The sequence below is a fragment of the Cololabis saira genome, chromosome 1 (genome assembly GCF_033807715.1).
Source record: "Cololabis saira isolate AMF1-May2022 chromosome 1, fColSai1.1, whole genome shotgun sequence".
Taxonomy (NCBI): domain Eukaryota; kingdom Metazoa; phylum Chordata; class Actinopteri; order Beloniformes; family Belonidae; genus Cololabis; species Cololabis saira.
The window spans coordinates 39245100-39258350 of NC_084587.1; the positions used below are offsets into that span (position 1 = coordinate 39245100).

Consider the following 13251-nt stretch of genomic DNA (forward strand, 5'->3'; position numbering starts at 1 on the left):
GGTGGCGCCGTGCGCCAGTGAAGGAAGAGCACAGGAGATTATGTAATACCAAAGGATACTGACAGAGAACGGCGTGTGGTCCACATTGTGTTTTATTATAGAATGAATCAATCCAATACAAAGGTATACATGTATAAAATATATGTATGTAAAAAATAAAAATCGTGTATGCATATATATATATATATATATATATATATATATATATATATATATATATATATATATATATATATATATATATATATATGTGTGTGTGTGTGTGTGTGTGTGTGTGTGTGTGTGTGTGTGTGTGTGTGTGTGTGTGTGTGTGTGTGTATGCGTATGTATGTGTATATATATTAATAAAATAAATATATGTGACATATTTAAAAAAATATATCATATGTATTTTATATCAAAATTGCACATATATATGTTTTAGGTTCTTACCAGCATGGTATTAACCATTAATATGTGTGCAGACAAGGTAAAAAAAAAGTTAAAAAAAAGATATATATGTATGCCAATTAATTTAAAATATCTATCTATCTATCTATCTATCTATCTATCTATCTATCTATCTATCTATCTATCTATCTATCTATCTATCTATCTATCTATCTATCTATCTATCTATCTATCTATCTATCTATCTATCTATCTATCTATCTATCTATCTATCTATCTATCTATCTATCTATCTATCTATCTATCTATCTATCTATCTATCTATCTATCTATCTATCTATCTATCTATCTATCTATCCATCCATCCATCCATCCATCCATCCATCCATCCATCCATCCATCCATCCATCCATCCATCCATCCATCCATCCATCCATCCATCCATCCATCCATCCATCCATCCATCCATCCATCTATCTATAACCCTCACCTTTTATATGGAAAAATAAAAAACTACAAAAATAAAAATGCTTCCAGTACAAACATCTAATGAGCAAAAGATGGCAACACTATGGATGGGTCACCAGGTCCCACAGAGTGAAACCCTTAGAAAGAGAGAGAGAGAGAGAGAGAGAGAGAGAGATTTTTTTTTTGATTTTTAAAAAACCCTTTATTTTCTATTCAATCATGACATTTCAAAACACTTCAGAATATCAAAAACAGAACTCATTATAATAACACACAGTTAAAAACCAACTGTCCCTCTACAACAGAGCACAGAGCCTCATTGAAACACCACTGTAAGATAAAAACCTCAACATCATTCATGAGTGAGTAGAACCCAAAGTCCACTCTGATTCTGGCTTTTACCAATGCCTTAAACATGGGCAAAAGCCCCTCCCCTGATTCATGCAACACCTGATTCTTCCTGCTTTTGTAAACGGCCAGTTTGGCCTGTCCCACAACAAAGTTCAATAACTGCCACTTCTTTGCATTTTCTTTTTTGTACCCAGCACCAAGAACAAAAGCCATTTTACACCACTCCTCACCACAGCTTAAAAAAATTATTTTCAAAATTTCAAACAGTTCTTCTAATCTGTAACATTCCATAAAACAATGGAAAATAGTTTCCGGCTCGTCACAGAAAGGGCACTTAGTGGACACTGAGGGATTCAACCTAGAAATAAAGCTGTTAACACCCAAACCTCCCTTCAATATCCTCCACTGTAGATCCCCTGATCTTTTGTTTAAGGGGGGCTTATATAGCACCCTCCACACTGGTTTGCAATCGACCTCCATCTTTAATGTCTCTCTCCATACAGTGTCGGTTTTCCCACTCAACTGTTTTTTGTTCAGAGCTTTAACACAGTGTTTGTACATAGCTTTCCCCCTCAGCATGTACAAATCTGTAGATGTTTCTTTTCGACTTCTCAAAGAAAACTCCATCACCCCAGTTTGATCCACTTCAAGACCCAATTCAGGGAACGGATCTCCCTCATCTGGATGCTCCGTACCACTGAAGTAGTCCTGTAGCATCTCCAGTTCCTCGTTGCTCAGTCTCCTCATCCATTCGTTCAGAATGTCTCTGGTGTGTCGCCTCGACCTCAGACCCAGCAAAGCGGCCACTGCCTCTGTGTTGTAGAATCCTGGACCCGCTACATCCGCAACATGTCTCAGTTTCAATGTCCCAGCTGACACCAACCTCTGAGTGAGCCCAGGTCTGCTTCCACTCTGCACATCCAGTCGGGCCCCATGTGTTAGAGGCTCCTCAAGGAGCCAGTGCAACGAAGCTGCAGGTTCCAGCCTGTTCCATTTAAAAAGAGTCCATGCCCTAAACAGTCCCTGATAAAAAGGACACATCACACACAATCTTATAAAATTACAGTCTGTTAAAAACAAGGAAGCATCTAGCCCCAAACCTGCTATTCTCCTTAAAATGAAGCCCATTACTGGCTTCCAAACAACATCATCATCTCCTGTGAGGTACCTTTGTATATGTTGTAATCTGAAAGCCGCTGTTCTGCTTTCCAGATGAATTAACCCCTGACCCCCTTCCTCTTTTGACAAATAAAGTACACTTTGTGGAACCCAATGCAACTTGTCCCAGAAGAAATTGACCATCACTGCTTGTATTTTTTTTAACAGACCAGCAGGAGGCTCCATACATTTTAGCCTGTGCCAAAGAGTTGATGCTACTAAATTATTAATAATCAGTACTCTTCCTCTGTAAGACATTTGTGGTAGCAGCCACCTCCATTTAGCCAGCATTCCCTCCACCTTTTCCACCACTCCTTCCCAATTCTTTTCTTCAAACTGCTTATCTCCCAAGTACACCCCCAGGTACTTTAAACCGCCCCTCTTCCACATTAACCCTCCTGGCAACTTAGGTAAACCTGCAGACCATGTCCCAACTGCTAAAGCCTCACTTTTGGTCCAATTTACCTTTGCAGATGAAATTTTCCCAAAAGTTTTAACTATGTTTCCTAATCTTGAAACATCTTTTTGATCTTTTATAATGGCAATAATGTCATCTGCATAAGCAGAAACAATAAAACGTGTATTAAAATCAGATAAACTCAAACCATCAATCTTAGATCGAATATTATGCAGCATAGGTTCAATTGACAAAGAGTAGAGCATACCTGACATTGCACACCCTTGTCTAATTCCCCTTGTTGCCTTAAATGGTTTACACAAACCCCCATTAAATTTCAGTACACTTTCAATGTTTTCATACATCACCTTAATCCTGGCAATAAAACCATCACTGAGGCCGAACCTCTGCAAAACTTTCCAGAGGTAACGGTGCTCAGTGCGGTCAAACGCCTTCTCCTGGTCCAAAGAAACCAGACCAGCATCAAGGCCCAAAGAGCTGGAGACGTCCAAAAGGTCTCGAATCAATGAAACGTTGTCAACGATGGACCTGCCGGGCACACAGTATGTCTGAGTCCGGTGGATGACCTGGTCCATCACCTTCTTCAGCCTATCGGCCAGGACTTTTGACAGCATCTTGTACTCCGTGCACAACAGAGAGACCGGCCGCCAGTTCTTTATTTCCTGAAGGTCACCCTTTTTCGGCAACAGTGTCAGAACTGCCCTCCTGCAGCTCTGAGGCAGAAAGGAGTCATCAAAACATTCATTAAAGACAGCCAGAATATCTTCCTTCAGCACATCCCAAAAAACTTTATAGAAGTCAGGTGGTAGCCCATCAATACCAGGAGCCTTCCCCCCTTGCATACTCTGCAGCGCCACATATATCTCTTCTGTAGTCAACTGACCCTCCAGTTCTTTATTGGTCTCCTCAGAGACTTTGGGTAGACCACTGCAGAACATGTCAAAAGCCTCCTCATCCTCACTGTACTCACTGCTGTACAAGTGAGAATAAAAATCCACGGCTCTCTGCTGGATGTCACTGGCTTCAGTGAGCAGTTGTCCTCCATCAGAACGCAGCGCATGGATGAATCTGCTCTGTCCCTTCTTTTTCTCCAGGCTAAAAAAAAACTTTGATGGTGAGTCCATTAGAGCTTCGGACTGGAAGCGGGACCGGACCAGCGCCCCCTGCGCTTTGGAACCCAGCAGGTTTGCCAGTACGGCCTTTTTGTATTTGAGGTCATCAATACTGCCTCGATTTCCTGTGGACGCTGCAGCCTTCTGTAGCTCCACTATTTCAATCTCCAGATCATTCATGGATTTGGTGATGTTACGAGAGACATTGAAAGTGTACTGTTGACAAAATTGCCTAATTTGCACCTTTCCACAATCCCACCATTGTTTCAATGAATTAAAATCTCTCTTTCTGGATTGAAAACCCTTCCAAAGAAAAATAAAACTCTCTCTAAAGTGCGCATCTAATAATAGAGCAGTGTTAAAGTGCCAATATGCAGATTTGTGCTTAACATTTGCAATAAATAAATTACACAACACCATGGAATGATCGGAAAACCCTACGGGTAGTATACTGCATTTTTTAAAAGTACTAAAATGATGTTTAAAACAATAAAATCTGTCCAACCTGGCCATAGAAAAAATACCTTCTCTGCTCTGGACCCAAGTATATTGTCTTTGCTTGTCATGCATTTCTCTCCACACATCAGTTAGCGTGTGGGAGTCCACCAGCTGCTGCATGGCTCGTTTTGAAGCACCATGAGGTTCAACATGATTTCTGTCAATCTGGTCATTTCCTGTACAATTAAAATCACCTGCTAAAAATAAAAACTCTTCGGGCCCACATTGATTTAAAATATTATTGAGTTCGTTTAAAAATTTAACTCTAACAGTTCCCAAGTTAGGAGCATAAACATTAATAAAAACCATTGTATGAAGCTCATATTTGGCCCTTACCACTATCAGTCTGCCTTTTACTATTACCTCCACCTCATAGGACTTCGGCAAAAAATCTTTGGAAAAAAGAAGTGCTACACCACCACTGTTATTGTGAAGATGACTTAACACAACCTCCCCCTCCCACTCCCTCTTCCAGTCAGTCTCATTCAAAGTGTCACTGTGCGTTTCCTGAACTAAAGTTACATTAATGTTTTTTAATTTAACCATTTCAAAAAAACTCATTCTCTTCCTCACATCTCTGGCCCCATTTAAATTAAGTGTGGCAACTCTGAAATCACTCATGACTTCTGAAGTGAGAAAAACAACCAAAACTAAGAACCACAGAAAACAGCCAGTCTTACAATGCATTGGTGCTTTCATTTGTCTAACTTGATTTTGAGTTTCTGTACCATTTTCCTCAATCTAAATATCTCCTGATCGGTAAAACCATCCTCGCCATCCTTTTTCCTCATATGAGATCTGACAGAATTTAAAAACAATCTTTCATCCTCAAAATGATCTCCAACTTTTACATTTTTCATGTTTTTGGTTGTTTGCAGGAATCTTTGAATTTGAACAATTTCATAATGTCTTTCCTGCTGTGACCCATCAGACTTTTGTGTGTCCATAAAAGGACCGACCGAAAGCTGGCTGGAAGAGCAAGAGAAAGACTGGCTGTCCTCATCACACTCATCCTCCCAATCTTCATCTCCTCCCTCCTCCTCCTCATCTGTGCCTACATTACTAACCACACACTCTGCCTGTTCATCCTGCTCTTTTCTCATGCCTTTCTTTGCCTGAGAGTCACTACTGCCTTTTCCCTTTCTTTTGAGATTACCTTTCTCCTCATCATTCTTCACTGTGTCTGTTTTTTTATCTGTTTCCATCTGATCTGCCTCTGCTGCCTCCTCACTGTTATTCTCCACATCTTCCATCTGACTGACTTCTGCAGTAGGCCTTCTCTGTTCTTGTGCTTCAGCTTCACTGTCCTTCTGTTTCTCATGTTCCTCTCCAGTCTGCGCCTGTCTGGTCTTCCTCTGAGCAGGCACCGGGGCCGTCGGCGGGGCCGGGGGAGGCTGCTCTCGCCCCGCACCATCCTGACCCTGCTGCGTGTCTCCCCCCACCTCCTCCCCCTGTTCATTCTCAGCAGACGAACCTGCATCTCTCTCGGGACAGGCACGGGCTAAATGCCCCTCTACCCCGCATCTAAAGCACTTTAATGAACCAGAAGTTGCATAAGCAGTATAAGCAAAATCGTCGACTTTTATATTAAACACCAGGTTTAGTTCTTCATCCTTCCTATTGAGAATCATAAGCACCTGCCGTCTGTGCGACACAACATGCTTCAAAAGCGGAGATTTGCACCCCGCCGGCATTTTTCTGAACGGGGAAATAATCTTTCCAAACCTGGACAATTCTCTGGCCAAATCATCATCATTAATGAACGGTGGGATGTTAGAAACAGTGACTCTCTTAGCGGGTGTAGAGAGAGGAGATACTGAAACAAATGATCCATTAATCACAACACCTTTCTCAACCAAAACATTCGCTTTTTCAACCTCGTCAACAAAAATCACAATCGCGCCGTTCATTCGAGCGGCGGATTTAATACTGTTGAAACCAATCACTTCTCCAACAGCTAAACCACATTGATCTACTGAACAGGGGGTAGTAGAGGCAATCTTAATGCCGTGCTTCCTTGTCAGCCCATTCATATTCACGTTCATGGTCGTGCTTACCAAACAATGCGCCCAGCACAGCGGCTGGCCGCAAACGCACACCAAATTAAACTAAACCCACTAACCCACTTCTAAACCAACAAATAAATATAGGGAAAATAAATAAAGAAAACACTCACTCCGTAAATAAATCTAACAAACACTTTCGCACGCTCCACACTCACATGCTCTCACCATCCACTCAGAGAGAGAGAGAGAGAGAGAGAGAGAGAGAGAGAGAGAGAGAGAGAGAGAGAGAGAGAGAGAGAGCAAGAGAGAGAGAATCCCAATCATTGCGTGTACAGTCAATATAATACCAGAGACACTAGATGGCATCAAAGTACTGAGTTGTGATGGCAATGCTGGGCAGAGAGGATCGAGAACAAATAGAGGAGGGGGCACATATTGTTAGAGGTATACAATACAAGATATAATAGCATTCATTATATGTTAGCAGGAGAATAGTTATATGTACATATTATAGATACATGGTTATTTATTGTACTCCAGAGATAACTATATAAACAAATGTAGCAGACACTGAGGTGATCAGAGGGTGGGACTACAGGTCAGCATGCAGTCCCTGACACTCTGGCCTCCAAACATGTACAGAAAAAAAGGAGGGGGCAGAGCAGCTCAACAAACTACAAAAACAATGGAGAACCATTATGCTTATGAGATACTTCTAATTAACAACTTTGGATTGAGCTGAAGAACTCTAGGAACTCTAAGAACTACAAGTAAACCTGCACTCTAAGAACAGAGAGCTTATTATGGAACATAAGGCACTATCTCTTGCAAATATTGCGGAGCTAGAGCATTTTGGACTTTATACGGAAGTAATACAGTAAGCCAGTGGAGTGAGGCTAACACAGGAGTGATGTGCTCTATCTTGTTGAATCCTGTAAGCACTCAATCTGCTGCATTTTGGATCAGCTGGAGCCTATTCAGAGAATTACTTGGACACCCAAGCTATTACAGTACATTTCAGTAATCTAGTCTAGAAGATACAAATGTGTGAATTTGTTTTTCCACATAACTCTGGGAGAAGATCGTCCTAATCTTTGCGATATTATGGAGATGGAAAAACGCTGTTTTACAAACCTGATTAATATGCTGTTTAAATAACTATTCCTTATCAAAGATTACACCAAAGTTGCGTACAGTAGTACAGGAGGTCATCACAACACCATCTAATTCCTTCCCAAGGTGTTTTGGACTGTTTTATCGGAATTCAGAAGCAAAAAGTTAGTGGACATCCAGTCCTTGATGTCCTTAAGACAAGCCTGAAGTTTGGCTATAGGTTCTGTTTCATCTGGCTTCATTGCCAAATACAACTGCCCATCATCAGCATAGTAATGAACATTACTGAGGTTGAGTAGTGGCTCAAACCAGCGCTATTTCATTGCTATGATGCATTCTGAACCCTAACTGAAAAACAAATAGATAATTTATATATAAATGGTCATATAACTGGCCTTTTCTTTTCCAGAATTCTAGATATAAATAGAAGGTTGGAAATTTGTCGATAATTAGCTAAAATGTCTGGGTCAAGAGAGGGTTTTTTTAAGTAAAGATTTAATTACTGCAACTTTAAAAACCTGTGACACATAACATAAGGCACCCACTATGATGACTTTGTGTGTACTGATCAATAAACCAGATAAGAAATGTGAAAACTCAGACAGAAACTCTAGATCAGCACCAGCAGGGGGCCGGTACACTACCACTAATAAAACTGGCTTCTCTGATTTCCAGCTGGTAGTTTTAGACTAAGCGTGAGGGTTTCAAACGTGTTATGATTGCATTTAGTTTTAGATTTTTCTGAAGACTGGAGTTATAGATTAAGGGTACTCCTCTGTCTTGGTGGCATCAATTAATTTAAACTAACAGCCTACTGTTCTTCCTGTAGCCAAGTTTCTGATAAACAGTAAATATAACTCCAGGTCTCTGTAATTAGATAGTTTACTAATAAAGACTGGGAGCGTAAAGATTGTTAGTAGTCCGCATCTAATTTTTCAGTCTCTTAATTGGCACTAAATGGGTAACATAGCAAGTCCATGTAAGTTTTTTTTAGTAAGTTTTTAATTTTTAGGAGGTTATTTTGATTCACGCCTCTATCGCGTTGAGCTTGGTGAACTTTTGGAGGGCGGGGAATCAACACCACTTCTATTTTGCTTGGCACCTTGTTAGGATCGCCAATTACATAATTTCTTCCTACATTTTTATTGGCAAAGAAGCATGTAAGACTGCAGCTCTGCATCCTTGCCTAGACCCTGGATTGTCAGGGGGAGTGTCAAATAATATCAACCAGATTTCTAGAAATAAGAGGTGCAGCATCGCGGGTGGGATGAATGCCGGCTCTACTAATCAGACCAGGCTTTTCCCAAAACGTCTTCCAAACATAGCTAATACATGTATTAGCTATGTTATTAGGACTGTGGACCTTGTTTGTTGGACTTCAGTAACTACTAATTGACAAACTATTTATTGTTTCAATGCTCCAACAGCAATCCTCTTTTTATAATTTGGTCTTATTTGAAATGGATCAGACGTGTCGAGTTGGTGGAGGGAAACAAATGGTGAGCAGGATGTGGCACAGGAGAGTGTCAGTGTCCTCCCACCACTCCCCTGCCCACTCTGACACTCCTTGTAATGCAATACCTATCCTACTCATTGAATTTGGGTATGCAGGGTTTGGTAGCACCAAGCGCCAGCCATCTAACTTCCGCATTGAGGCTCATGCATGACTAAGATTTATTGCTGTTCCTCGACTTACCAATAGAGGCTGATCGCAAAGGGGAGCCAATCTCCACTGACTCCCATGTTAAAATGTCCAACTTTAGAGCAGATATAGATATTAACAGCCTGGTTCAAAAGACCATATTGGTGTCAGTTGTTTGATTTCACAGCCATGACAACTCTGACAGGGTTCAGGATTTTTTGTACCACACCAGGAGTGTTCATATCAAGCAATACATTTATTTCTAATTGAATTGATTGACAGTTGGCTCAGCCGATGGCTAACCGTTTTCACTTCCTCATCCGTCATCGTCATACTACTGTGCTTAGCGAAGCATCCAACCGTTTTTATTAATCCAGGGTCTGCTAAACGTGACAGTCATTTTAATTTTGTCGTCGAGTCAACATGTTAAACGATATAGCTGAAATAAATGTCTGATGGCAGCTCTGCAGATATTTTGGCAGAGTTTGGCTGAAGCTAACTTTTATTGACATGCAGTAGCAACATCAACACCATCAACAGCTACTGTGGGGAGGGGGGTGGCCCTTGGTTTCTTTGATTATTTCTTATTATTTCTTTCTTCCTTTCTCCCCATTATCCCCTCTCTCGCCTGCTACAGTTGGTGGCTCGTCTCCTGGTGGGTGCTGGTGAGGTGGGTTGTCTCTGGAACCTGGTTGTGCGAGTGGTATGGGGGGGGGTCACTGGCCGGATCCCCATGGGATGTGGTGATCCCGGATGCCGGGGATCGATGTGGGGCAGCTCTCGACTCTGCCTCATGGGTCCGGTTCCTCCTTTCCGCCTTGTGCATCCTGGGCAGGGGGGCGCTCGGGGAGGTCTGCTATGACACTGATCCAAGACACCAGTACCAACTGTGATTCAGCCCAAAGTTTTGGTTGCTTAGTTGTTGCTGAAATCGTGTTGGATGTCAACATCACTGCTTTATGTGTCTAATCAGCTCTGACTGTTACAGCTCTTGCACAAATTGGAAGGCTGTTACATCCAGCACAACCACAAAACATAATACACTGATTTACACTCATCACACCACACTACACCAACGTCAATGCATTATCAATAACACAAACAACATCCATCACAATCTTCTGTTTTGTCTTTCTGTGATGCGTTGTCTGTGATTTTAGTCCTGACATAATCTGTCTCAGGTACTAATAAAGTTTTGATAAATTAGACTGTCAAGAGGTGAAAGTGCCTTACACCAGTAAGGCACTTTCACCTTCAATCTCACATGTGCAAAGAAAACTTACATCTGCTCCAACATCAAATATATATAGAAATATAAAAAGTGTTTCTTTTGCCAGCGTCGGCACTAACTATACGCGCAGACAGTTGTAAAAGAAATAAAAAATTGTTGCATATGCAGAAATGTAATTAATCAATGTAAAGTTCTAACTAAACTTATTACAAACTTTTAAAGATGTGGTTTGTTTTGTTTTGTGTTGAATTCCAAGTTTCAATTTGGCATGATGGTATGTGCTTATAAGTTCTGGCTTCTGCACATTTTAAGATATAAAGTAACAATTAGACCCTGTCTGAACAATAAAAGGTCAAATAATGCACATAAAATGATGAGAGAAATGTACAAATATACTTCTGAAAATTACAGGTAAGTTTCCAGTGGGAAATTCACTGATGTTGCACATGGTTTTGAGTGACAATTACAGTTTAATTTGTAATCTGTTCCACTAATATTTCTAGTTTGCAATATAGAGCTGGAGGTGAAAATAAAAATGACAATAATGACAATTTTATAATATCAGATTTTTTATTTTATTTTTTTTTTACTTATGTCAAACCACAGATAGTGGTTATTGCTTAAGGGATATTTTCACATTTCTCTTTTTGTAAAGGTGAGTTTTACATTCTGGTACCCAGAAAGTTTATTAGAAACAAAACTAAGATTTTGTCCCATTCTCTGTGAGCTTTTACAACAAGCCAGAAAATTCAACAAAAAGGCACTATTTATTATTTTATTCATAGAAAATGAAACAAAAAGAAAGTAGGTGTATTATCCTATTCATTCATAAGAGAAAAAAACTGTTAATCAATGTATCTTTAAAAATTTCGCATTTCCCTCCATCCACTCCAAATCTTCAAGTCTGCATATTTACATACTCTGTATGAATAAATGAATGAATGAATGAATGAATGAATGAATGAATGAATGAATGAATGAATGAATGAATGAATGAATGAATGAATGAATGAGTCTTATTTTTTGTGTCATGTCCGAAGACCCATCCCTTACAAGATTAAGACATCAAAAACAGAAAATAATCAATATACAATATCACACTCACTTAATTGGGAGCTACACAATGTACACCAGAAAAACAAAACAAATAAATCAAATTAAAAAATAAATAAATAAAATAAAAATACTTAATATTTCTTTCTCCCCAACAAAAACCAGAATGGATATTTTCACACATAGCCTATGTTACTTTTCTTCGTTTATCCCACGCTTTCTCTAAATAGTCAGCAAGTGCAAATACTTTATAATCAAAAATCCATTTGAGCCTCTCAGCATCACTTACCCACATCAAATCCAAATTCTTACACCTATCAAATAATTTCTGACGCAACTCATGTTACAGAGTACAATAAAAATGGAACTCATTTTCAATATCATTAATATCACAGTAAGGACAAATCCGCTCTTCTTCTGCAGCTATATATAATATTCATATGAGCACAATAGCAGCGCTGAGTTTATCCTCCTGTGAGCCGAGAGCTCCGTGCGCTTCTCGTCCACAACTTGTTCTCTCTCTCTCTCTCTCCCTCTCCCTCCCTCTCTCCCTCCCTCCCTCTCTCATAGCCCGGCCCCCTTGATCCCCTCCGTCCATTGGTGTCTTCGGGGTGTCTCCTCTCCTCTCCCTCCATAGGTAGCCCGTAATGAGTGTCCATTGGTTTCCAGCGAGGCTGGCCCCCCTCCCTCCCACTGGCCGGCTTCGCCCTGCCCATGTTTTGTGTGTCTCAGTCCGTCCACCGCCTGACGTTCAAGTTCGCAGGAACGTCACGTCCGCACTTGAACTTGCAGCTCAGGGGGCTCCGCCGTTATACCCCCCATCACTCTCTCACTCTCTCCCTCTGTCTCTGCAAAAAAGTCATGAGGAGCTCCGCACAGCCCGCAGCGCGTTACGCATCCCGCTCCGTGTGATCCGCCGCTCGCTTTTCTTTTCCCTGTCTGGATGACAGACGCATCAATGAAAATATTTCATTTGGAGTCTACCTTGTAGGAACGGATTTCCCAATGTGAACTCAGCTGAAAAACGCCGCCGCTGATCCAACTATGTCTCGCCGCAAGCAAGGCAAACCCCAGCACTTGAGCAAACGGGAGTTTTCGCGTAAGTGGAGTTAAATCTTCCTCTTGATTTAATTGCTCTTGTTTCCCCCCTCTCTCCCTGTCTCTGTTTCCCCCTCTCCTCCTCCTTTTTTTTTCTCTTTGGTTTGGAACAACTTCCACGGGGATTAATAGGCAGGGTCTGAGAGACTCACCGCTGTCCTGAGTGAAATTACAATAGCGATACATGTCAAAAACATATGTTATCTTTTAAAACAATGAAGGCTCTCCGGGTGAAAGTTTTGAAACAACATGACAGACAACTTAAACTTGAGCTGGTTAACGTGTTGTATAACGCAGTCTTCAAGGTTTCTTTCGCCATTAAAGGGCATGCATGAGCTTTATGGCCAGAGACCTTTGCCTATACGTGAACGCAGCGCAGACCAGCAGCTGCATGCGCTCATTCCCTTACAAGTTTCCATATGTAGCTGTCGAACCGACTCCAATATAGCCTCATGTTCGTGTCCAGCCCCCCTCCTGCTTCTTTTATTTCTATAAAGTTCTTACCAAAATCTTGGGCAGGTTTGAACACAGGAAAGTGGTGTCCACATGAACCCACTTTTGCGCAGCTCACAAGATTGGAGTTTCTTTGCCACAAATTTGTCAATTATGTCTAATAATCACCTATTCACGGACTGTTATGTGGCTTTATCAACAAAAAGGTATCACATTTAACATTAAGATTTAACATTAGTCTGAAAGAAAAGCGTGGAAGT

The 13251-nt window shown here is 40.8% G+C and overlaps 1 protein-coding gene across 1 annotated transcript in view; it reads left to right on the forward strand.

The window, feature by feature from the left end:
* The first annotated feature begins 12190 nt into the window (after positions 1–12190).
* The window catches only part of LOC133445239 (B-cell lymphoma/leukemia 11A-like), a 32291-nt gene continuing 31230 nt past the window's right edge, over positions 12191–13251 (forward strand). Inside the window, exon 1 of the mRNA XM_061722837.1 lies at positions 12191–12539. Coding sequence (XP_061578821.1) covers positions 12485–12539 — 55 coding nt within the window. The 5' untranslated portion in view covers positions 12191–12484. The remainder of the gene's footprint in view (positions 12540–13251) is intronic.